Source organism: Echinops telfairi, unplaced genomic scaffold, assembly GCF_000313985.2.
Source record: "Echinops telfairi isolate 266 unplaced genomic scaffold, ASM31398v2 ScPeMD7_3533;HRSCAF=4204_1, whole genome shotgun sequence".
NCBI lineage: Eukaryota > Metazoa > Chordata > Mammalia > Afrosoricida > Tenrecidae > Echinops > Echinops telfairi.
In genome coordinates, this window is record NW_022107432.1 from 9,874,143 (window position 1) to 9,902,127 (window position 27,985).

Consider the following 27,985-nt stretch of genomic DNA (forward strand, 5'->3'; position numbering starts at 1 on the left):
TCCATCCGTCCATCCGTCCATCCGTCCATCCGTCCATCCGTCCATCCATCCATCCATCCATCCTCTATCTATCTAATCATAAGTGTTCTGGTTTTGTTTCCCTAGAGAACACTGTCTAACACATATACCTAAGGTGGAGGATAGATTTTAGGTTTCACCTGTGCTGAGGGGTCCTAGTCTGTGCATGCTCAGTTTGGGGTCTTCCCATAGGCATCCAAGGGCTGCCCGATTTCTTTCCAACCTCCTCTCTGGGGGCCTTGGCAGTAATGGGAGTGGCAACCCTCATGTCCCTAAGCTAGGTACCTAACAGTTCCTGGTTCTTCCTACTTATTATTTCAGCCTTTTCTGTTCTATTTTTTAGAAATTATCATAGCTTTACTAAAAGTTTCAGTATTTGAATTTCTTTTTATTTTCAGTCATGTTATAGAAAAATTTCCCTTAGTTTTAAATATAATTAGCAAGGCAATTACATTGAAATAATGTATTTTAAAACATAATTACCTAGGGTTTTGCCAACTTACCTACTTTTCAATCTGTGATTTTTGTGTGTTCATTCCTTGAAAGTAGCAACTGCTGCAGCTATATGAGTAACAAGAAATCAGATTTGTCACATCTTTTTCCATAATGTTGAGGCATTTTTTATTCATATTGTTCCTTACTATGGGAAGACTAACATAATACACTGATAATTATTTCACTTAACATTCTAGTATCCTGCAATACCTTCTAACTTTGGTGTAAAATCTGTTTTTTATTGCCCACACTTCCATGAAACCTTTTGAAATGTTGGAAGTATCTTGGTGGTTAGGGGAAAATGATTAGTACAAGAGGCAGTAGAATTTGTTCAGGTCTTAACATTTTAAATTCAAAAAATGAATAATTTTAGTCATTAATACTAATGAATGTCTTTCATAAGTCTGAAGCATTACTTTAAAGGAGAATAAAAGCAGTTTAATGGATATAAATTGTTACTAGAAGAAAAGGTTGCTAGAAAAACAGATTTAATCAATAGTAATTCGTTGCTATAGGTCAATAGATAAGGCACAGCTCATATTTTACTTCATATCTTTTATTGACCAAATAGGGATGAGTTATATAATATTTACCCTTAAATGGCCAGGCTGCCATGAAGTTAATGAAGTGATATATGTTCATGTTCTTTGAGTGTTGTGTGTGCATGCATGTGTACTTTAAAATTTTGAACATTTATTTAATCAACAAATATTTACTGACTACCTACTGCTGGCTAGATGTTACATCATAAACACCTTGCAGAGATATATTGGGACATTGATCTTGCTTCTAATGAGGAAGATACATTAAGTAAATAACTACACAAAACATCAAGAGACATGCCAAGTAAATAATAACGATAGGAAACATAAAGAGAACTGTCAGATATCTATCATGACTGTGTGTTATTTTTGGGTTGTGTTCCCTTAAATGGTGTGTCTGTTTTGCCAGGTTGCCGGATTGTGCTCCATTTTTTGATCTCATGTGATTTTCCTCCATTTTATGATTTGTTGTGAATCCTAACCTCTCTACCTATGGCCCTGAGGTAGGAGAGTAGGCTATATTAAAGAGGATTCCATTATATCTGTTATGTTAATGAGGCAAGGTTAGGGTGGTATGCATGACGCTAATGTGAATCACTGTTCTCATCAGGTGACAGCCTCTTTTCATGTTAAGGGAATTTCCCCAATGTGTGGCCTATATCACCTTTTATCTTACAGGAGATAGCAGGGACAGAGAGAACTGCAGTTTCCAAGAAAACAGAGCTGCTGGGGGATTGCATCCTTAGGATCTTGTGTCCCCAGGCCTGGACTTTAATCAATTTAGGGAGAGATCCAAACCAGGTCCATCGATGTGAAATGAGACAAGGACCTTTCTACAAAGCTGTCAAAGAGAAACCTTCCTTAGCACAGGCACTCTGAACTTGGACTTTGAACCTCTTAAACTGTGAAAACATAAATTTCTGTTTGTTAAAGCCACCCGCCTGTGGAATCTCTGTGTTAATAGCCCAAATAACTAAAAATTTGGCACTAGGACTGAGTTGCTGCTCAACAGACACCTGAAATATAGTTTGGGAATTGGGTAGTGGGTAGAGGCTGGAAGGGTTTTAAGTCGGCACAGGGGTTATGCATTGGGCTTCGATCTGCTTGATTGGCAGTACACAATCACCAACAGTTCCTCTGGAGAAAGACGAGGCTTTCTCCGCCTGTAAGCAGTTACACAGTTTCTGAAACTTACAGTGGGTCATTAGGAGTCAGTATTGCTGAGATGGCAGTGTGTTTGTTTGTTTGGTTTACTAGCAAATACTAAACATAAGAATAGCCTAGATCACTGGTTCTCCACCTTCCTAATGCTGCAACACTTTAATACAGTCCGTCATGTTGTGATCACTCCCAAACCATAAAATTATTTTTGTTGCTACTTCATAACTGTAATTTTGCTACTGCTATTAATCAGGTGGCCCCTGTTGAAGGGTCATTCGACCCCCAAAGGGGTCACAACTCACAGGTGGAGAACCGCTGGCCTTGGTTGTCTTGAAGAGACTGTGGTGGAAGTCAAAGGCAAGTTCTGGCGAGGGCTCAGGATTGTAAGAGCAGCCACTGCACAGAATGAGCAGCTGCAGCAACAGCTGAACCAGGAGCCAGTATGAGCCAGGATGGCGGCTGTGCCACCAAGCAAAAGAGCTGGGTACCTTTGGGTAGGGGGCTTCCGGGCTGGGCCGGGTACCCCCTGGCATTTATGGGAATAGCGAACAAGCTTGGTAACAGAAGACTTGAGCAACATCTTGGCTGGCTCAAGAGGTCATTAGGATCTGGGAGACAAGAGAGCAAGGAACCAAAACTCAGAGACCGAAGGAAAAAAGACTTTCTCCCAAAGCCCAAAGAGAAAATGTCCCCACCCACAGCCAGTGTCCTGAATTGGCTTAGTAGCCTTTGAAAATGTGAGAAAATCGATTTTTGTTCAAGCCAGTCACGTGGCATTTCTGCTATAGCAGCACGAGGTAAGGAAGACATTGGGCAAGCTCGCCAAGCGAGCTTTGTGGAGGAGGACCCACCTCAGGGCAAGCCCATGGAGGTCAGAAGAGAACAGATCCGCTCCTTCTTCTGAGGAACTTAGAAGTAAACCCAACCAGGGAACTACAGTGACTCCTTACACTGCCCATTAATTGTTTCATCACGGGGGACTCTGGAGGAAGCTTAGCTGAGAGGAAAGTTTATTTCCCAGTGGTAGATGCTCTCTTTATTTCTTGTTGGCACGTTCTTGCATCCATACCACCACAACATTTCTTGATGAAGGTGTGGATATTGTAAAATTGACACAATACTGGACACAGCGGCCCCCTTCCTTAAAGTTCTGTGTTTTATAGTACTTCCAAGCACAGTGAACCCCAACTGGTTTTCCTCTAGGTCCCCGCCCTTTCTCGTTGGTCCTCTGTTTACACTCTGTCTAATCTCTCAGTACCTTAAACACTGAAGCGCCAGAGGAAACTTTTCAAAACATAAGTCAGAACTTAGCAACCATGCCTTAGCATCCTACTATTCCTTCCCGGCACATGGAAGTATTATCCTAATGACATGCCATGATTTAAAAATCTATAGGAGATAGAGTCCTAGTCTCTCTAATAACATCTTCTACCCTGTTTCATGAGGCTTCCTGTGGACAAACCCTTCTGTTTGCAGCCAGCATGGATGGCATCTGTTCCTATTTCAGGACCTTCACATAGATGGCTCTTCCTGTCTGGACACCACGTATCCTACTCTTTCTCAAGGCTGTTTGTTAACTTGGCTCTCAGGTTAGAAATGAACTCCAATGAGTACTTTGTTTGAAGCCAGTATCTCATAGCACATCTTTTGCCAGAAAGGCTCTGTTATGTAGTTTTACTCTGTGGTATTTAGTTTGGGGCATATATCAGTATTTGAAATCCTCTTCTTCGTGTGTTTAGAAGTCTTTGAAGATATTTTCAGGGTCGGGTCTTTGCCTTTTGAGCTCTTTGCTGTATCTCTAGCATGCAGAACCGGGGTTGGAATACAGTATACAAATTTGCTGATTGACATGTAGAATTAAAGCTGGAAAAATGTAAATAAATACTGGTCTTTCAGTAGACTGGAATGTTTGCCTCATTGATATTTAGAAAGAACAAGATAAATTAATTCAATATTTTCACTAGTTTAGAAGCTTCTCTTTCCTTTTTGTTTCTCCATTATTCAATTTTTATCTATCTTTGAATATTCTTGAAATCTATATTTAATATGAAAGTATATTTAAAATATATAGTCCTAATTAGAAAAAATATATACTTATATCTAATGTCCTCATAATATTATAAATTAAACTAATATAATGTTTACTAACTTTATCTTCTTTCACTTTGATCTTATAATTCAATGTGAGAGAATTAAAATGTTCTTAATGTAGTATCTGCTTGTGTGTAATATGTGCTTGTATTTAAAAAGACCTGGAGTCTGCTGTTTTTAAATGGAAGCAACTATTTATGTAAGCATGTTGTGTTGTCATTTTAGAAACCTACAGGTTAGTCATTTTTACCTCAGGGAATAATCTCCAAATTACATTCCTGTGTTGTCAAATGACTATTTATCTATGTCAAGGGTCAGATGATCTACATGGCTGATTAATCTTAATATCAGCTGTCATGGTGCTAATAAGTAGCAGAAAAAATTCAGAGATCAAGGGTGATATTTTTCTTTTTCTCCTTCTGTTTTGTCTACAGTATCTCATTATTATTTATCTAAGTATAAAAAGTTGAATTATGTCCATTTATCAGAGGATCAGTTAAACATTTGGAGATTTGAATATATTCTCTCCACTTATCTGAACTTTATCTTATACAGCAATTTAGTCATTTTTTGTTCATAAAACCATATGTCTCTCCCTTTACAGTGAATTGATGGTGATGACAATTGGTTTCGGATAAACAAATGAAAGTCTCTCCGTCCAAGAAACTGCAAGAGTTACATATCTTGCTACATGGTCTGAAAGGAAGAAGGAACAAACACTCCCATTTCTGTTGTAGATAAATATTAGTATAAAGGAAGTCATTCTTCTTATGTCATTTTAATGCGAAGAAGAGGTAGAGCATACTCACTTGACTTTTGATCCTTGTGTAAGAATAAATGAAGAGGATAGATCAGTTATATTCGAATATTTGAAGACATAAAATGAACAAATGGAATGGGATTTCTTTTCTCCATAGAATGGAAGTTACGTCAAACGACAGATGTAAGGCACAGTACAAGGCAAGGAAATGACAAAAAGTAGGGCCTATTTGAATTTATTTACAAGGTATAATGAATGGAGTGAATAACTCTAGGATTATTTGTACTGTAAGATAATGAGCTACTTATGATCGGGAGCATTCATCGTTTAGGGGAGCTTTTATTGAGGGATTTTCATATAGTACGATATAGCTACATATCTAACGATTTGATAATATCTACAGTCACTTCCAATCTTACCATCATGTAATGGCAAACCAACTTTATTCTATAAACATGTGTTTGTCTTTTAAATAATATAAACACATAAACAATATGTAGAAATGGCACAATAACTGAATAAGTACCACTATAAAGAAGTCTGGTTAGATTCAAACTCAATCTCACAATATTGCATAAAGTTCGAGATGGAGAAAATGGTAAAAAGAGTAAGGAAGGCTTGCTATTGCATGAATCATCTTTTGTTGTGTATGTGTGTATGTGTGTGTGTGTGTGTGTGTGTGCTTATATGCTGAAACTATTTCAAAAAGAGTCACAGCTTTAGATCAACAGGGAGAGGCCAGAATTTCAAGCCAGATTCAGGCAAGGACATGGCTTGAGGCATGTCATTACTGACTTCAGATGGATCTTGGTTGAAAGCAAAGAAAGTCAGAAAGATGTTTACTTATGTCTTATTGACTATGCAAAGACATTCTACTGGGTATACAATAACAAACAACAGGTAAATAATCTTGTGAGGAATGAGAATTCCAAAACCCTTATTGGTTCATGCAGAACCTATACATAGACCATGAGGCAGTCATTTAAACAGACTAAGGGAATATTGAAAGGCTTAAAATCAGCAGAGGTGTGTCCCCGATATCTGTGTGTTTGTGGCACCAAGCCTATTTAGTCTACATGTTGAGCGAATCACCTGAGAAATTGATCTCTAAGAAGAAGAATCCTGCATCAAGATCGGAGGAAGGCACATTAACAACTTACAAAATGCAAATGACAGAAGTTTGTTTTCTGGAAGCAAGGAAGTTTTGTATCTCTTGCTGATGAAAATGAAATGACTGCAAGTTTTCAGTCAATGTAAAGAAAACAGAAATCCTCATAACTGGACCAGTAACAGAATGATCAGCAGAGAAGTTATAGAAATTGTTGAGGACTTGGATCCACTATTAATGCTCGTGGAAGCAGCCATCAAGAAATCAAACAGCATGCTGCATGGGACAAATCTATTGCATATGATCTCTTTAAAGTATTAAAGATCAAGGATGCACTTTGAAAACTAAGGCATTCCTTCAATTGCCTCATATACATCTGACAGCTGCATAAAGCAGAATTGATGCGTTTGAGTTATGATGTTGGTAAAGAAATTAGAATATACCGCTGACCTTCAAAAGAGCAAACAAATCTATCTTAGGAGTACAGAATGATTCTTGGAAGCGAGGATGCCAAGACTGCTTCATGTACTTTTGGACATGTTCTCAGGAAAGGCTAGTTCCTGGAAAAGGAGATCATGATTGGTAGAGAGGCAGGGGGGGAAAAAAGGAGAACCTTGATGAGATGGATCGACACAGTGGCTGCAACAATGGGTTCAAGCATAACAACAATTGTCAGAATTGCGTAGGACCGAACAGTGTTTGATTCTATTATGCGTTCAATCACTGTAAGTGGGAACCAACTCAGCAGCACTTAACAACAACAACAACAACAACAACACATGCACACTGAGAGAAAAGAACTACACAGACATGAACAAATTCTCATGCAATTATAAAGGGTCAGATATATAAATTCATAGCTGAAAATCTATAATCACTAAGATTTCTAGACAACTCTCAGTACACATTTAACAGAGTTTTTCTTTCACTTTCGTACCATAATACATTTTCAGCATCACAATAAAATCAATTATTCCGGAACATTAGATGTTTTCTATATTTCTATACAATTTGATAGCCTGAAAAATAAATTAATTTGTGGCAATGCACTAGGTTCTGAAAGTCAAAATGGGTATGACTAAATTGTAGGAGAGATATTTTAAAAGATGCCTGAAAGAAACAGTTGTATTTGTGATTTCAATGTCAATGTTTCAGAAAAATTTCCATTCAAAAGAATCCATGCGCCTTTTTGGTAAAATGTTTAGATTTTTACACTAAATAAGTAGAATCCACTTTGAGCTTAAAATCAGTATTTGCTCATTTTTCAAACCCATGTAAGCTCTATCCAATGAACTTTCAAAGTTGTATAATGTGTTAAAGCCCATTGAAAAACATAAATCTTCCATATATGCTTTTATGTTTTGTCATTTTCCCTTTTGTAAAAATGAACAAAATCATCAGTATTCTTTTCATGGCTAGGGTAACTAAGTATGAATATTAAAACACTATGATCATTTTTCTATGTTCAACTCTTGCTCTGATTAATTCTCTTAAGCAAACAAGCAGTTTATAAACTAGGTGCAACTTATGTATTTTCCAACATATTCCATATAAAAATGTATTCTCCATCTACCCCAATTTTTTCTTTCTTATATCCTGATTTTGGCAATACTTTAATATAACGTCCATAATTCTTCTGTAGTAATATTTTAAGCTCTAAGTACACCTTGCAGACATTTTATTATATTTTTGGTGAAAACGTACACAGCCAAACTCATTCCCGTTATTCCTCGGTTTAGACGTGATGACCAGCGACTTGGTTATAGTCCCCTGACCATGTCGCATTCTTGTGTCTCTGTGTGCTTCACTCCCATTAACTCAAACTTCTGCCCTTCTCGTCTAGTGCACGCCACAAGCAATACTCTGTGGTGCATATTTCTTTTTTTTTAACTAGCCTGTTACTTAGTTCAAAGATGATTTTAAGGGATAGTTTCCCTTCAGCCTCTAGATACATCTTTAACTCATTTCAATAAGTATTCAAACCAGGTGCTTGTTTTGATGATTAGTTGAGATAATATTCATTGCATTAATAAAACTAGTATTTACTGAGTGCATATAAGTCGCAGGCATTTTAAGCTCTTTAAATGTAATTTGTACCTTAACTATCATTACTCCATTTTAAAGATAAGGGGTGAGTCTTCTAAAACTTAAGAATCTTGCCCATGAATCAATCAATGGTTTGTTTTCCCGGCCTAGCCTCAGAATAGCTTATGCGAAATATTTTACCAATCCCATATTGAAAAATAAGTATTTGCGTTGTTCTTAAATAAAACAGTGTTATTATAAATAGTTAAGGTGCTAAAGTTAATCCTTCATTGACTCTTTTGGGAATTTAGGTTTTTATATTTTCTGTCTGAAGTTAATTTTGACCTAGCCAATAAAAGTTAATGGCATCTCTATAATATTTTTTGTTTTCTAAACCCATTTCAATATTTTTAGTTCCTTGCACAATTACAGGTAAGCTGATAAATTCAAATATGAAATATTTTTTCTATTAGCATCACACCTAAACATCTAATTAAATTTAGCTACATTTAATGTCTTTTTGTAGATATGATAATAAACTTGCCCCTTTCTCTGTGCCTTACTTTACTTGTTTATGTATTTTGATAGGCTCCCCTTCCCTTGCTGTTTCTACAGTGGATATGAGTTTGAATTGACTCAGGAAAGGGAGGGATTTTTATTTGTTTGTTTGTTTTAATGTAAGCTAAAGTTCAAAGATGTGCTGGTGTCCTAGAAGGTTTTAGGTTAGGTTGCTAATCTCAAGGCCAGCAGTTCAAATCCACCAGCTACTTCTGGAGAAAGAGATGGAGTTATCAGCTTCAGAGTCATAAATGGGCCATGTACTCTTGCCTATAGTGGTACTGTGAGTAGAAACCCAACTGACAGCAGTGAGTGTCCAAGTGAAGCTGTACTTCACAGCATGAAATCCTTTCCTTTTCCTCTTCTCCACTTTGCCTATTTGTTTGTGTTTTTACATGTAACTCGATGACTCCTTGGTGTCTTTAGTCTGAACTAAGGTGCTGCATAGTCATGAGGCTAGTCAAGCAGGCAGTTCTCAAAACTGTTTTTTATTTTGGATTTTTGCTGAGGAAGAGACAGTATGGAGTCTATCCCCTCTAGAACACGATAACCATTTCAAAAGGAGAAAAAACAAACCCAACACTCTGTTATTAAACATGTTAGTCTTTGTCATTATGTTTGGCTTTATTTTTATCTATATTAGCAGAGGTGAATTGGATTAACCTGTTCTTTAAAAATCTCATCTATTGAACAAAGCTGTTTGGATATCATTTACAAAGACTTTAGCTCTGTTGAAAATGTAAGAATCATGCTTTCTGAATTCTTTTAAAATGTCCATGTCAAGTTTTGATAGACATATTGTATGTTTCCTCACTAGTATTATGAAATCAATTCTTATTTCCTAGTTTAGAATTTTATTACTCTTTCTAAGGCTTCTGAGAGAAAAATAATAATTTTTATTCTTAAAGATGTTGATTATAAAATATATTCTACAAGCATGAATGCCATATTTTACTATGTCCACTGTATATACAATATTTTAGATTTAAACTTTAAATGTGATTTCTTTTGTTTTCATTTATAGTATGTTTATCTATTTGAATGAGAGCCACATAATAAACATTTTCTATTCAAAGTTAAGCATTGCACTCAAGTAAAAACAAACATGAAAAGGAGTTTTGGGATAATTGGCTTAAAATAAGCAGTGATAAACAGGAGTATATTTTGGCTTATTATCTGGTGAAAGGTTCATTTTTACCATTTTTAAAGTATCTTTAATGAACAGGATTAGGGAAGTTTGGGACTACATCTGCATTTCTGCGTTTTATTTTCCCTAATTCAGAACAGTAACCATGGGGTGCCAATCTTGCCAGACAATTGCCAACATCAGTTTCTATTTCTACGTTCTCTATTCTAGAACCTAACTCTGGTTAAACTGATGATCCATGCGGTAAATATTTTATGGTAATATCAATTTAGGACTATGAAAATTATGCAACATTCTTTGTCTAATGAAATGCTGGTGTTCAATCTGCCTGTCTTGTTTCTCTAAGTTTAACTTCTTGTTGGTACATGTTTCTCAAAGATGCGATTAAACCTAAAACCAGCACCGCTGTCTATCTGCATCCTTAGCAGAGTTCACACAAGAAAAAAGCAGGAACTTTTCGTCAGTAGAAGGCACGAGCAGTAGCTGGGATCCTGTGCTGCTGAGAGTTAAACTTGCGCACATCGGGTCTAAGCTCGAAGAAGGTAGAAGAAAACTAAAATGAAAACAGAGACTGAGAAAAAGAATTTAATGACCAAAGCCAAAAGTGAGCGCTGTTGTAGTGCAAATGACAACCACAATTTGAAAGCAGAGGGAAAATACATTGACAATGAAAATTGCATATCTCAGTTCCTTAGAAATACATACTATGTTTGTTTTGTTTTTTATATCTAGAATGACAAGTTTCAATTCAAGTAAATAGAAATTTGGGAAACAAGTTGCTTTCTCATGGCTAATAGGGAAAATTGATCCTTATCTTTCAATTTACCAAACAAATCCTGATATTTACCTTGTTCCATAGCATTTATAAAATTGTTCTTGACAATGTGTGTACCACGGACAGAAATATGGAATGGATGGTTTTCCTCCAGTTACCTTAAGGTAAACACCTTTTACCTACAGACAAAAGACATTAGTTTAAACTATCCTTCATGAAGGAGATTTACATAATGACCTAGGTAAATCTGCTGCACAAGACCCCTCATAAATAAAGCATTGAAAAGCAAGGAGGGTACTTTGAGGATGAAGCTGGACTTGATCCCAGCCATGGCATTTTCTATTGCCTTAGATCCATATGAAAATTGGACATTTAATAAGAAAGACAAAGAAGAACTTGAATCGTGGTGTTGCAGAAGAATATTGAAAGTACCACGGATTGCGAAAGAGATAAACTAATCTTTCTCGAAAGAAGTATGGCCTGACAGCAAGCATGCCAGGACTTCCTCTTACATACTTTGGACCTATTGTCAGGAGAGAGCATGCTGTGGAGAAGGACATCATGCTTGGTCAGGTGGAGGGGCAGCAAGATGAGGACAAGGGAAGCCCTTCAACGAGATGCATGGACACCACAGCTCCAATAGTGAGCTCAGACATAGGAACAATTGCAAGGATGCTGTAGGACGGTGCAGTGTTCTGTTCTGTTATGCATGTGCTGTGGGATGGAGCTGACTGAATGGTACCCAGAAACCACAACGGCAACAGGGAACGAGACTTGGGAACTTCAAGGTCAACAGTTTGAAACCATGGGCCACTCCTAGGGAGAAAGGCAGGGCTTTCCATTTTCATAGAGAGTGAGGACAGTTCTCCTCTGACCTACCCGGTTACTATGAGTTGGCATTGGTTGATGGTAGGGAGTTTGATTTGTTTTTGTTTAACAAAGGGGAACACCGTGTATTTAAAGAGGCAAAGGCGCTACTTTAAGGATGAATAAGGCTGGGATAAAAATTTGACTCCTTGAGTGTGACTTTAATGAATTTAAATGTGTAACTGTGGCCTTAAAATATATGTATAAATCAACTATAAATGATATGTATAAATTGACTGGTTAAACTTCGGAGTTTACTGTCAGCGGTTGCTCCTGTCTTGTCATTAGAAGTCATGAATTGGCTAACCATGTCAGTTCTCAATTTCCTAGATCCCATTTAGATGCTCATAAGATACCAGCTGTGTTCACATGCAAGGTATTCTTCCCCTGATTTCTCTCTGTAGTAGTGATAATTAGATTATTCTGTATTCTCATATTCAAGTTTATATATTCCATACTCTTATACATGTTTTGGAAGACAGCCAGAATACTCATGAGAGATAAAGATGGTGACATTTAATCTCATCTACTTTGGACATGTTACCAGGAGAAAGCAGTCTCTTTGAAAAGGACATCATACTTGTGAAAGTAGAGAGGCAGTGAGGAAGAGGAGGACCCTTGGCAAGATAATTGATGTCGTGGCTGCAATGATGGGCTTAAACAAACAGCAATTGTGAGGAATAAAACAATAATTTTGAGGATGGCACAGGGCGGGGCAGTTGTATCGACCCTACCGGGTAGTTTTGAGTTGGACCCGACTGGAAGGCACATGACAACATACTCCTATATAAGGAGCCCTGCTGACACAATGGTCAAGCAATGGGATACAACCCCAAAGGTCAGTAGTTTGAGCCCACCAATGGCTCCAAGCAATGAACCAAAATCAAACCAAACTCACTGCCATCAAGCCGATTCCAACTCATGGCTACACCGTTGTAAAGAATCAACCTGCTCTGAGATTGTAAATTTTACAGAAGCAGGCAGCCTCATCTTTCGACCTCTGAACAGTTGGTGGGTTTGAACTGCCGACTTTTGTTATCAGCAGCTGAGTGGACCACCAGGGCTCGTCCATGGATAAAAGTGCTGTCAATCAGCTCCTGTCAATGTTGCAGTGCAGGAAACCCCCGGGACAGTGTTTCTCAGTTCTATATGGTCCCTATGAGTTGGAATCCCTTGGATGACACACGGACACTATAACACATTGGTCTACTCATGCTATAACATTCTGTATCCATAGCTCGCGTGAGAAATATAAAATTTCTACTTATGCTACATGGTCAGATGATGCTCTTTACCCAGATTGAAGCTTAGGATATTGATGACTTGGGAGCCATTTTGGAGCCATGGGCATGAGACCTATCCCCTTGGGAGGTCAACTAGTTTGTATGTCCTTCAAAAACAGACAAGGGGGATGGTTAAAGAAAGTTGTCTTCACACCAAAGAGTGCTGGATATGAGAATCACCTTCATATCAGAAGGAAAGAATTGAGTTTTTAGGACAGTGCATAACTCTATATTTTATTTTAGGCTAAAAAGTAGACATGCCATGATACATTAGCTATCTTAGTATCCGTTCTCCACTGCACATTTTAGAAAGTGTCTTATTCATCTCTTCATCTTAGTAGATATAAAAATAATGTATTTGTTTTTCAGCATGGTAGTACTGGAGTCTTCTAGTTATCATGGAAGCAGCTTATGATCACGTCACAGGATCATAGATCAAGCCGAGGTCAGAACCAGTCCCACTGCCATTGAGTTATTTTCAACTCAGAGCCTCCCTCTGAGAACTGCCCCTGTGGGACTCAGAGACTGCATCTTCTCACGGGAATAAAGTACTATCCTTGCATTTTGCAGCCTGAAACCCACAAAGAGAAAGAGAGAGTAAAATATTGAATGAACTATTTTTTTCTGTATGATACTTCTTTTGAATAATAAATATTATAAGCAGTAAAGAAGAATGTTTCTCTGATACTGACAAATTTCACAAATAACTACCTTAATACATTTCAAAGACCACATTCACCCATTTTAGATAGAATGCATAGTAATAAATTAATTTCATTTCATGGTGACGCTGCAAACTAGAAAGAGACCGAGGCCTAAGATTTTTTCTTCTTCAGCACTGTAGTAACACATAGAAGTTGTTGTTCTTAAAGGCATTTTCCTGAAACTTTGCTTCATTTCAGTGTTATTTACGTCTACTCTGCTTTTGAAAGATTTCTGTGTTTGTCTATGCTTTTTTATTTTATTTTATAAGAATCACATGATAACTAGAAAAATGACCCTAAATATTTCACCATTCCAATGTTTTTTCAACAAGAACGTTCTGCTTTCTGAAAATCAATGAGGGCTACAAGACCCACTGCTAGCCAATCTTTGAGCGACATATGATAGGTGAGGTCTGTAAGCACTTGGGGGCTGGGGGGCAGGGCTGCCACAATAGCAGAGTTTATATGAAGGAAGACAGCAAGACTTAGCACGAGATTAGTATGTTCTACTCACTGAAAACATGGCACCAGATAAGAAGGCATTTGTTGGTTTGGTTTGCTATGACTGAAGCCACACACCTCCTTGGTTCAGGCTGGGGTTCTGTGGAAGGAGACAAATCATTTTCTGGCAACACAGGACCATCCTCAGTGCAAGAAAGCACGTGAGCATTCTGGGAAGCTTCCACAAGGAGGCGCAAACCTTTGGCCCTGACCCTCTGTGGTCCCTTCTTCCAGAGCCCCCAGTCCTGAGGATGATGAGTTTCAGTCTTCCATGCTTCTGATTTTCCCCCTGTCACTCCTGTAGCCATGGGGCCAAGTTGCAGGCTGATTAGTTCCATTTTGTTCCCTAAGTCCTATCACCCTTTCAAAGTGGAGGGTATTCCAACCTCATCTGCATTATTTGTAAAATAATTTTAACTCTCAAAATATCTTTTTCCATTTTAAGCTTTCCTACTCTGCCCCACTGTACACATGAAGGAGAATGGATTTCTTCCTCTGCTGTCTGTTCCTGTGGGGCATCCTCACCACGTTCCTTCTCCTCAGTGACCCCTCCACTCACAGTCCCTGTCTCAGTGAGTCCAGATCCCGTCCCCGATCGGTCTCCATGGCTTTCAGGCTTCCAATGTATTTTCTCCATGACGTGTCAGTCATAGAACACATAGCCTTATTTAAAAGCAAACTAACATAAATTATTGAATTTGTCACTTTGACACATTTTTAGTATGTAATGGGTAACTGTGTATTAATAGAAACACGTTTTCTTAAATATTCTTTTAAATGGCCAGTATAAAGAAGAGAATGAAAAGATCTAGCCAAAATAGTGCATGAGAAAGATGATTTACTAATGAAATCACCAGAATTAAAATTAAAAAGTCATCAAAATGATTGTTCTGCCCTTCGAATTCTCACAAGGGCTTTTACAAATACCATTTTATTCTGAGATTCCAGTATCCCTGCAATCTTCTGAAACTCCGATGTTGCATGAGTTTGTTTGAGTTTACATGACCATTGAACTTTTAAAAACAAAGTTAGTTTGGAGCATGAATTCTCAATTCAGTTCCTGATACTTCAGGTCAGTATGTTTATATCTGACAATAGATTTATGTTTTTAATACAAAACTAAAATAAGGTAACTTATTTTTTGATCCAACATACAGTAATCAATAGATTATAATGTATTTCATTTAAGGTTACATTGAGTTAAATGTATACAGATTTTTCAATAGACAAAATCCTATCTTTCCCCATATTCCTTGAAATCTGATATAAAAATGATTTAGTCTATAGGCAGGGGAAAGCATTCTGCACATTTGAAGTCATCGGTTCCTAAAAAGGATAAAATTACAGTCTACCATGGAGTTGCAAGACCCATAATTTGAGAGACACCAAATCAAATTTAATCATAGACTGAAAATTAGTAAAGAGCAGGTATGGATGTGGATGAGAAACAATTTTCCTTTTGTGAACAGCCCAGGACACCGTGCGAGTCTTTCTGAAATGGAGGACAAGGTATCTTGTGCGCAAGTTGCATCACAGGTGTTTTGGGTTAAGCAGGCAATTACTGTGAGTTTATAGGAGAAAGAAACAAACTCAAAGTTATACTAACATCGCAGAGCGATAGGAACGTTTAGAGTCCGATAAATCCTCAGATGAATGTTTTTTTCAAACTGTGTATCCTGGAGGGAAAATAAATGCTCATATTTGGAACCACTTATCCTTGTAAGATCAACATGTTTCTGCAGAGCTGTTTTATATCAGAGTCTCTTTAAAAACCCTGTTTTTTAAGACATAAACATTTTGAAAGTCACATTTCCAAAAGGAATGATCTGAAATACAAAACCAGTGAGGTCGGGATAGATCCTTGGTTTTCCACCCTATCTTCACTATGCCTCAGAATTGTAAATTGTTTTATCCTTCAGCAGATATGGACACAATCCCCTGACTTCAGTATGGATGCAAAGCCATAAGGATCAGAGTAGCAGACCAAGATGTCTCAAGTAGTTAGTCTCAAATATGGTAATGTTTAGTACATCCAAACACACATGAGCTTCATTCACATATATCACTCTTGCTATCTGTGCTGAAATAATACTCATATTTTTAGAAGATATCACACCAATATAACCCCATGGCTACTTGTGCTCCAATTAAGAAAATTGGAAAATAATATGTCCATTTGTTTGAGGCTCAAATTATTTATCTTTCTGTATCTGTACAATAATTTTGAGATGAAAATAGATGTCCAATATATGAATAGTTCTAAAAATGTTTACACATGTGGAGACTCGGTGGGTGTTCTTTGTGTAAGGGGGAAAAATAGCATCTGTGCCAGTACCAAACCCTAGATTCTTATATCTGTTCCCATTACCGCTTTCATTTACATAAGACTGGTATAAATCAAAACAAACCAAATCCACTGCCCTGCCGTCCAGAGAAGAGCATCTCAAAGAGATCATAAATCTTTACAGGACCAAGCTGCCTCATCTTTCTCTGGTGGAGCAATTGGTGGATTTGAACTGCCCTCCTTTGGGTTAGCAGCCACCATGGCTCCTTCAAGCCTGGTCTACTGGGGTGCAATGTTTTTAAGTCTAACTGCCATCAGTGAAATCACTAGATAGCCCTCAAAAACCGTTTCTTATCCACACTCTCTTACCTACTCTTCCTTTATTTTGCTATAAATGTATTGAATGTTAACCAATTCCTATCAACGACCGAATTCTTCGTCCTCTGTTTTCACCTCACCCGTTTGGCAGACCTGAACCCTGCTCTCTTAGCATACAACCTCGAGATTTGTACCAGATGCACCATAATTGTCATTTTGCTTTCTGAGCCACTTGCATTGTTTCTTGCTTTGTTACCGTTGTTGTTAGCTGTCATCTAGTTCATCTCTGACTCATGACAACCCCCTGCACAATGGGATTGTGACCTGGCACTGGGCCACCCTCACCATGGGCTGCAGACTGCAGTGTTTTGGTACAAGAAGTGCCTCTGAAACTCGTTCAGCCCTGTAACAGCTCCTCATGGCTATGCATGAGTGAGACGCCACTGCTAAAATCAAGCCAGTGGTACCTTCGTGGAAAGTAAGAGTTCTACCCGAAGTTCTTAGTGTACCTTAAAATGCTCGATGTCGTCTAAGTGCTAGTCTGTTCACGTTCAAGTTGCAGCAACTAATTACAGCCAGTGCTCACGCCTCCTTTATTGCAGGGGATGATCTTGGCACTGCACACTGCTGCTGCCTTCCTGTGCCAATATGGAGTTGTTCTGAAGCCACCTATGGATGCACGCAGACCCTTTTCCCACCATATTGTCCATCCTATGCTAACCAAGGGGCAAAGTGATGTTGCTTGCAGTCCCAGGATTAGACAGAGGCAGTCTATCAGTTGTTTTCCTGAGTCCCCTTTGTCCTCTAGGAATTAGTCACACGACCATTAGAATGTCACTAGAATTACCCCAACATTGCGTACTCAAGATTATTGCCCCTCTCTAGAAACAGGGAATACATTGTGGTTTATCTTTTGCTTAGGGCGAGTCACAAGAGGTTGCACATTCTTAATGAAAGATATGCTTGGTGTAGTGACCTGCCGACATTCTAGCGATGCCCCTGTGACCAAGGTTGGGGTAAAGCTGGTGCCCTAACCATCTTTTCAGTTTCATACTTTTTCCATCACACTCCCCTCTATTTATTTCCTTGTACAGTCAGTGTTCTATCAATACTGAAATGAGAATTCTTTCAAAAATAAGGATCTATCCAATTATAAAACATACACGGAAGAATCGTCAATGAATGCATATTGCTAAATGAAAGAATCCTGCTTGAAAAGTTATATACTCTATAATTTTTATTAGATATCACTATGAAAGAGACAGTAAAATAATCCATGGTTTTCAGGAGTTCATGTGGAAGAGGGTAGGGTGAATTAATAGACAGCACACAGGACATTTTATGACAGTGAAATAATTCTGCATGAGACTATAATATTGAATATATGACATTATATGTTTATTAAAAAGCCCGCAGAGTTATATAAAACAAAGAAAGAACCCTAAGCAAACTATGGACTCTAGTTAATAATAATGTATTAGTATCATCAATTTTAAACATGGTGCCACAGTAAAGCAAGATGTTCATAATAGAAAGCTATGTACAGAAAGATAAAAGAATATATGTGAATTGTCTTTACTTTCTGTACAGTTTTGCAGTACTCCTGAAAGTTCTCTAAAAAAAAAAATACATGTATAGGAATGTTAAAAAATAAAAATAAAAAATAAGCCAAAAAAACTGGATTATAGCATCAGTTTTAAAAATTAATCCACATCAATAAGTACATCAATACATTATTCTTAAATCAAAATGGGTAGGCTTCCTTATACATTTGTAACATTTTCATATTATCATAAATTTAGAAGTAAAATTAAATAATTTTTAAAAATATAAAATATCTACTTTTTACTATTTCCCAATATATTCAATGTAGCTTGGATTCTCAATGGCATTTCCTTACAAAACAACAGCAAAAATAAAAACAGCTGTCAGATATTTAGTCAACATTATCAGTGTAGGCATATTGTGTCAGAAAAAATAGATCAAATAGTTCATGTTTCTATGGTATATCTCAAAACCAAGGGAAAAATAAGCATGAACTTATGGAATCTTAATAGTCACCTCATTGCTGAAGTAAAAAGGAAACCGAGAGGAAACATAATAATATTAAAAGTTATTTTAAAGGGAGTTCACATTGGTTTGAAGGGTACTTTACTTCCTAGACAATATACACCTTTGTAAAGTGTAAGAAACCCATATTTGTAACATACACACATCTTTGTAGTTTTCTGAACATAAATCTTTAGAGCAGTATTATTTCTTCATAGATAAAATTAAAATATTGAAAGTCTTTCAAATAAAGAAAAGAAACCTTCTTGCAAACCAAAGGAAACTTGGAACTTTTTGTTAAGTGCTTATTTAACTATAAAAGGGTCAGTGTGTGTTATAATGAGTGGAAACCTGACATTACAGTAGTGCACTTGTGGGCATCTTGTGACAGCCTATTTCAATATTAGGAAGATCGTACATTAAAAATGATTTCTATACTCATCAATGTATACAAGTAAAATTTAGTTCCTGTTAAATTAACACTCCATTAAAAAGGCAAAATAAAAGCTTCAACAAATGCCCATTATCCTGTACTCCAAGATGGAAAAAAATATATATAAATTTGAAGACCAGATTGCCAGTTATTTTATTCCATAATAGTAAGGTTTCTCGGTTCTTTTTCTTCTCCTTTTTTCCCCCTTTGCTGAGTTCTCTGTCACTGGAAACATCTTAAACCAATTTCAAGTGCTACACCTGAATAAACATGTTGTAAAAGTGTTTATGTATTGAAGTGGGTCAGTTCAAGGTATGGTATTTGGCTGGAACTTCTAATTTCTCTTTTTACAGCAAAAGGGCTGCCAGCAGGAGGAAGTCTGAGCTGAATTAATACATTTGTTACAGTGGAAGTAGAATGGAAACTGCGCAGACCACAAATCAAACTGCCTCTTTCATTTATGCCAGCGATCGAGTTGTTCTAAGAAATATAGACCCTGGCATAAAGCCACTATACGTTTGCATTTAAAAGAGAAACCAATATGCTTATTTGTTTAAGGTTTACTACTTTGATTATTTATAAGGTTGTTTTTTTTAATTTTCTTCTCCCTCTATTCAGGCTTGTGGCATTGGTAAAATAAACGACCCTTTGTGTTCTTGTAGGAATCAAATTCATTGTAGAACAATTGTTGAGGTTGCTGATGGTGCCTGGACTAATCCATAGTGTGTATATCTGTGTACACATAACCATTCTTCCACATTAAAGGACCTCTGTGTCACTCCCAACAGCTGTACAGCTTCACACGACACAGTCTCATTTTCTGATGGCAGAACGTCTCCGTATAATACAAGTATACACACAAGTGCTTATGCTGCCAAAATAAATTCTGTTAAAGCAAGGATTTATTTGCTAAAATGCCATGGATGCTGTTTGAGGGGCTTGTTTTCTGTTCCTTTCTTCTAAGGTAGGTCAGCTCTTACAATGGATCGAGGTTGCTCCAGCCTTTACTGAAAAAATATTCTAAGAAAACACGCACATTTCTCATGGGACAAGTTACGGTCAATCATGCACATATTTCAAACCACAGTATGTGTTCCTCCTAGAAGTGGTAACTTCTGTGTCTGAAGTAGAAAGTTTGCATGGATTTTGAGTGATATTTAAGACATAAAGCTAAATACCTCATTTTCTTTGGGTGATTTTCATAGAACCAGATAACACAGTCAATAGATTTCTTTAGCTGAGATAACTTCATGTCGTATTTATTTCCATTAAGAATTATTTTAAATTAGAAGTGATCCTGTAAAAAGAAGGAAGATAGCAATACCTAAATCCTCCAGTATTTGTGCAATCTGGTTAAATGATACTCATAAACCACTAGGAGAAAGGCTTGGCACATTCAAAGTAAGCACCTCCAACCGATTAGTTGCTACTGAGATAGCTATTATTCCTGTCACGCCTATGGAATAAGTACTTTATCAACACCATTTCTAGCTTCTAGGCTACGCTGGCTTCTAACACATTCCTACAGAGGCTCTGACTGAACTTTCTCTTCTCTGATATACAACCACATCCACAGGCAAAAAACAGGCATGCAGGCCAGGATAGATGCAAAAGTGAGCCTTTAACCCACCAGAGAGTTCTCTCTTGTCTGGGGCTCTCCAGATTTGGTGGCATGTTCTGAGGTTCTCTCAGTAAGGCCCTGTATCAGAACTGAGGGAGAAAGGCTTTCTAATATTTCCATATTTACTTCAGATACTCCACATCAAGCGTGAGCTGGGGTTTAAAGAAAAGCTCCCTTCCTGCACTGGGCTTCCAGAAGGACTGTTAAAAGCTTTGTAAATTTGCTGAGCATTTGCCAGAAGAGAAGTAGGGAACGCTAAAAGCACCAATTAACACTCGTATTACTTTAAAAAGGTGGAGAAAAGGAAAACACTCCATGAGGCACTCAGTTTTTGTCACTTAGAGCAAAATTATAGGACAGTTGATGCACAGAACCCCAGAGTTCATTTCTTTAAGGAATGTGAAGATCATTATTGGATGTGCAGATTTCTAGATCAATGATAGTTAAATCTGTCCATTTGTAGACTGCAGGCTTCTAGGCTTGGGAAGATAGCAGTTAAGTGAAGGCAGTCTGTGAAGGTTCAGTTGAAGAAGGATGAAGCAAATGAACAGCCAAGCAGGAGTTATCTGTCACCGTAAACCTCCGGTATTTATAGGAATCTTTGACGTGTAAAGAAAGGGATCTAACACGATTTCTAAGTACTCTTAGAATTCATTCATGTCGGGTCAAGTTTATCACTTTTTTGGTAAACTAAACACTTGTGCCTTGTGTTCCAGGACGCAGTATCAATGTAAAATCTGCTGGTCTCGTGGGAAGACACGGGCCTCAGTCAAAACAACCTTTCATGGTGGCCTTCTTCAAAGCAAGCGAGGTCCTTCTTCGCTCTGTGCGAGCAGTTAACAAACGGAAAAATCAAAATCGAAATAAATCCAGCTCTCATCAGGACTCCTCCAGAATGTCCAGTGTTGGAGGTAAGCTACAACCACAGCAGCACTGTGTGCGAAGACTTCTGTGGTCATATGTTGCAAATTAAGTCGCCACAATAAATTCACCCTCTGTGTAGACCTTCGTTTGGTCTATTAAATCATCCAGTGATGTTTCTAACATCTCCAGAATATTTCATCAATGAATCACTCAGTAATTCATTTTAAAATAAGTATGCCTTACTTTCATGTGTTGAAAGATTCAGTTCAAATTAAAATCAAGCTGGCAGTAATAAAATTAAGAAATGGCTAGGTCAACAAAGGCTAGCCAAAATTGAACTACACAATTTGCTGAGCAAGCTTCCCCAGGGCCTGAAGTATGGATGGGTAACCAGGTAAATTCAGCATAGCATTTTTCCCCCCAGTAAAGTCCTAATGAAAATTTTGTAGGCTGCATTCTTTTCTCAAATAGGAGCAAAATAGATTGCTTGAGAATTGAGATAATATTTATATTTCCAAAAAATATATATATTTATATTTCCATTAACTATTTGGGTGACTGACCATTATCTACTTAAAGTTTTAGGTGTATGACAGACATATATATAGATATTTCAATTTGATCTCCCTTTTTATACACTTGAGTTTGATCTGTTTTTAGTATTTTCTGTTTTTTGAGTTTTTTTCAGGGTGTGTTTTTTCTGTGTTGTATGTTTATTATCATTGGTAGCGATCTTGACTCTCTGTTATGTATGTTTCTATCTTTTTTGGTATATGAAACCCAGGCTGGGCAAATCTACAGAGAGTAAAAGATTTAAGAAAAGATAGTCAAAGTGATTCTGGTAGAGACTGTACAATATTGCTTGATATTACTGAACTGTAGAATGGTTTTTGTCTGGATTATGTCTTAACAAAATTATTAGAAAAAACAAAATATTACAAATGCACAATTGATCTCACTTTACTTGCAATTTTAATCTTAATTACAGAAAAAGGGGACAAAAATGCAATTGACTTAAAAGCATCTGACTGCAAACATAATGAAACAACTTAATTGTATTATTTATACTGATAAATATCTTGTATAAGGTGGCCCATAAATAAGTTTTAAAAGATGTTCTTAAATTTTATGACTATTGTATTCCATTAAATGGTTTTATTGATTAAAGATGAATATATTTGATAGGGAACACATAACCTATGTCACCCAAGCCATTCATCAGCCATTTTAAATGAAATATCTTATGAATGACAATTTTTTTTATTAATGATCACTATTGCATAATACTCTGAAAGGCACAATGGATGGAGTAACTTAGGAAACCTGATTCAGCATGTGATATTTCAGAAATTAGAATCCTCCATTTTCCCAAAAGACTCAAATGGTATTTGACATTCTTTTTGAAACCTTCACTTCACTCAGATGTCTTGAAGTATAAAAGTGACAATCTATACAGCAGATATTTATGACTCAAGCATGTAAAAGTATTTAGATAAGAAATAAATGATTATAAAGGAAGTAAAACATATAGTTTTTTTGGGGGGGAATTGCACCTGGGACTCTCAATAAAATTATAAAGTGGAATTTATTGGAGTGTTTCTCAAATGTAGGCACCAGGAGAATCACGTTAGCCATTATTGTGGTGTTATTAGCAACAGAAGCGGGCAGGGCTGGGGTGGGGGGTGGGGGTGGGGAATGGAATTACATTACACTGAATTACATGCCACATAGATAGTGATGCTTTAATGTAATTTCCTAACCAATAAGTTGAACCATCTTTTTTACTTAAAGTAACATATGATATTAGTACCGCCTTACAAAGCTATTTTGTAATGATCTTCACGAGATGTTTAGTTTGGCAAAATGCTGTAATTCCTTCATATGAAAGATGGGGAAAATAATTTTCTAAGACCTTTTCTTCCTTGTAAATACTAGCCTGTCAAAGTTGTATATTTTTCTTTTCATGTAGAATGGTTCTCAAATTAGTTGAAATGTTTTTAATTTAATGCAGCAGACTGCATTAATACAAGGAAGCTTTGCTAGACATTAAATAGAATGGTAAATAATGTTTTTGGATATTACAAAGGGAAAGGTATAAGTTGTATGCTTATTATTAGAGTTCATAATGACTGGCAGAGATTCAAGCAACTGAAATCATCAAAGTCCTGTTCCCTATTGGTGAACTCTATTTATCTTCCCTTACCCACCACATGTAACAAGTGCGCTTCTGTAAGGAGGGAGAAATAGAATACATGGCATGGAATTCATATGGCTTTTCACCAGTTTCCTAACACAAAGTGCATACTTATTCTAATATAGACCGTTCTTTTCTTTTTAAAAATTCTCATTGGCAACCATTTCTATGAAATATGTGGTCGTTGTTTTTGGAGTGTGTTCATATTTTAATAATAAGAAGAAAACAAAGTAGCTGTTTTGTGTCTATGAGACGTAACCTTTCAATGGGTAGCAATAGAGAGGACAGGAAAAAGCTTCATAGGATTTGTCCCCAAAGATGGGCTTACCTGGGGGAGAATGCTAATAGTAACAGAAATTTTGATACTCAGAAGACTTAAAATGCCAATGAAAACTCCAAATGTAAATAGTAAATGCAATAATAGTACTAGGGTTATTAAATGAAATACTTTAAGACTATCCCAGGGCTAAGAAAGGGGGCAGGAATAAAAAGAGTTGCAACAATTATGCTTTTTATTTTTCCAAGCCTGTCCTCAAGCATTGAAAGACTCATTAGTGCTAGATAATTAAAGCAGTTAGTTCCTTACCAATTAAAAAAAAAATCCTTTCTTCTGACTTCTCCCCCTTTACAGCCATAGTCTTTTGGAGAGCCTAGCACAGTATCTAGTACAAAAGAGCAGTCCCTTAGTGCACCTACCCCGAACACTCCCCTCCCCATGCCCCCAAAGCCGTCCACTACTTGTTGAATGAAGTCTTGTTGAACGTATTACCTGTGTGCAAAAGATAAGCCTCCTTTGGGGAGCCCCTGCTCCCAGGGGTCTGTAGAAACTCACCTTTGTGAATTTAACCATAATTTGGATAGGCACTATCACTTGCTTAAGGCATACAATGTAAATTCATTTTATTTAGAACAGAATTTAGTCGAAGCCTAAAAGAACACTTAATTGGAATCAATTCTTTGAACTTTTTATATAATTAATAACCATTCATCATTTAAAAAACAATCAAATCACAAATAGAGGGCAACAACTATGGACAAATTGACTACAGTGAAGACTTAAATGGTTTCCTGTGTGATGCAAATGGTTTGCTCTCAGCTACTCACATGTTGGCAGAAAGAACTGATCCCTACAGGTCATGGTCTTGAACCTGGGAGAGCCCTTTGATTCTGCAGATGTGGGGGTCATTGTGAGCTGCAATGAACTTAACAGCAAGTGGGTCAACCATATGACATCTATTATTATACCTAAGAAATAATACAAGGTCCTTGGGTGGCAAAGATGGTTTGCTCTCAGCTGCTAACCAAGTTTGTGGCTCACCCCACTCAGCAGTCTTAGAAAGTAAGGCCTCCTGAGTCTCTTCTGGAGAGATTATATTCAAACAAACAAAAACTCTATGGAGTTCAGTTTATGACACCAGTTGAAAATAAAGAAATTTACCCCATTTTCTGGCTCACTCCTCTAAGCAGCTGATGATTAGGCTAACCAAAATCATCCTCACTGCCAGAGTTGATTCTAACTCACAAATACCTAGAGGGCAGAGTAGAACTGCCCCTGTGGGTTTCTGAGGCTGGAACATCTTTGCAAGTGCTCGCAGCCGGATCTCTCTTCTGAAGAGTGGCTGCTGGGCTTAAAATGCCAACCTTTCTGTTAGCAGCCTATCTCTCAGCTCGGGACCCCACAAGTGGGAGAATGACCTGCCATTCTTCTCTACAATTACAGGCTAGCCATGAAGGAGCTCGCCTCCATCGTAGGAGAGCCTGCACACGTCAACATTTGACTCAGTGGCAGCGCACAGCAGCAGTAGCAACGTTGGGGCAGTTTTTTGTGTCAGTGTGATCCCAGGGGAGGAGTCTTTGGTCTATCACAGGGGTGCTTTGGAAAGCTTTGTAAGCCTAGTCAAGCCAGCACATCGGTTAGTTCATATGTGCTAGCATTTGTTTTGTTTCACCCATTTGTACATAAATTTCCCTTCACAAATAATTCATCCTAACTCTTCATTGAATATGCATAAATTCAAGTGAGTGATTCACTGGGTCTGGCAGCTGGCGATTCAACTCCAGTGACAATAGCATTTGAAATCTCCTTCTTTAAAAGGGAAAGGTTATTCGCCTTGACGCTATCATGAATTTCACGACCCTAAGGCCATATCACAGTCTATATTATTATAGAGTCTCTTCGAGCATCCCTCCTTCCCTTGGCCTCTTTGTACCATCATTTTTATCAGACACTTTGTTCATAAATTGCTTAAAATCAGGCTCCTCCTCGTGATGCTGTAAGGGGCCGATTTTCCTCTGTTTTCCTTTTGGAATCAGTGGTAATACTAGTGTGTGCGCGTGACAACAGCAGTAGGTCATCTTATCCTGCTTCTGTAAGGTGCTGCTGTCTCAGATAAGATATTACATCTTATTTTGAAATCGTTTTGTGGATCATATTTCATCCCTTTACAAGAACTAATAGTGTCTTTTGAGAGAGAAAGAGAGGCCTCGATCTGGTTATGGGGGTTCTTGGACCTGAGTGTCTTGTCTCTCCACCACAGTAGGTGAACCTCTGCTTATTTGCTTGTCTGTTTGCTCACGAGCTGTTGTAGATCCTATGGAGACTGAAAGAATTGAATTTTTCTTTCCCCACTTGCACTTCCATGATTTTATTTTGTCATTTGCAATAAAAATTTACATATTTTTTAGTCAAACTTATACTGTCCCCAGAAATTGATCATAAAGAACAGTGCATAAAATATTTACCAATATTTTCAATCTGTTGGCTTTGATTTCCCAACATTATTATCATAAGAAGACAAAGGAGAGGAATGTTGCATTTCTGACATTGATGACAGAGCGGGCCAGCATGCATTTCTAGCCTTTGTTGTGGCTCCAGCACCTGGTCAGTGAGTCTTGATTCAGCTCTTCTTTTGTACACAAGTTCATTAATAGCATTATGCCCCTCTCATTTTAATCTCTGAAGAGTTGATTGCTGATATATTTCCTAGGGACATCAGTCTAATCTGTGTGCCCTTCCCTACAGCTTATTCTGCCAGCAATTATAGTCCACCTAATTGCAGACTTTGCTGGTATGGGTACAACGTTTATTTTACTCCATATCCATTAATTTATTCCTGATAGAATAAGCGTTTGATCTTAATACTCCATGAAATCAGACTCTTGAATCCAGATTTGCTGATAAATTTCATTGCTCATTGCCTTTATTGAATGCTACACAATGCACACCACTTAGTCTGCAAGAACGGCTACATAGATGCTACAGGTATATTTTGATTTTTAAGTACTTCTATTTTTTTGTTAACATAGAATTTGAAAAACCGTGTCTGTGGTCTTTCACATTCTAAATATATGTGTATATGTTATTGGCTATAATATTTGTTTGCAGAATAATTCCCAAAGAAGTATGAATTAGCTCCAAAAAACCATTACAGATGACATTTTTTTTTTTTTTTGGTAAATTTGCTCTTCTTAAGTATTTTGTTTTTCTAGACAGAAGTGGGGCTCTGCCTTTGTTCCTGTTTGTTTTTTTTCTCTCACTATATTTAAAAATATCTTAATAGTTTTATTGGCATATAATTCGTTTACTATACAATGCAATGGTTTGAGTGTATTAAAACATTGTTCAATCATCATCACAATTATATTTAGAAAATTTTCTACATTTTTTACCATTATAATTAGCTCCCCATTACCACCCAACCTCCACTGACATAACCCTCTAAAACCAAAACCAAATTCACGATCACAGAGTCAATTCTGACTCATAGCAACCCTATAGCAAGAGTAGAATTGTCCCTGTAGGATTCTGAGACTGTAACTCATTACACCCCTCTTCTGAGGGGTGCCTTGTGGTTTTGTACTGCTGACCATAGGTTAGCAGCCCAACATATAACTGACATCACCAGGTACTATTAATCTAATTATTGTTTCTATGAATTACCTATCCTGGATATCACATAAAGAAAATCATGCTCCTGTGTGCTCTGGTCAGATTTATCCTTCTCCTAGAGCTGAGGAGGAGAGACTGGAGCACATCCTGGCCCACCAGGCCTTGAGGACGATGACCCCAATTAGAGCAACGAGTCCACAGAGAGGACCACATTGCCAGCCCCACTATGAGACATGATGCCCCTCACTGACCCATGGCCCTGCGGGGGACAACACCAGAGACACAGTGTGGGAATTGC

The 27,985-nt window shown here is 37.4% G+C and overlaps 1 protein-coding gene across 1 annotated transcript in view; it reads left to right on the forward strand.

The window, feature by feature from the left end:
* BMP5 (bone morphogenetic protein 5) overlaps positions 1-27,985 on the forward strand; it is a 127,782-nt gene that overhangs the window by 88,382 nt on the left and 11,415 nt on the right. Inside the window, exon 4 of the mRNA XM_004696342.2 lies at positions 21,457-21,651. Within this exon, the coding sequence (XP_004696399.1) occupies positions 21,457-21,651 (195 nt within the window). The remainder of the gene's footprint in view (positions 1-21,456; positions 21,652-27,985) is intronic.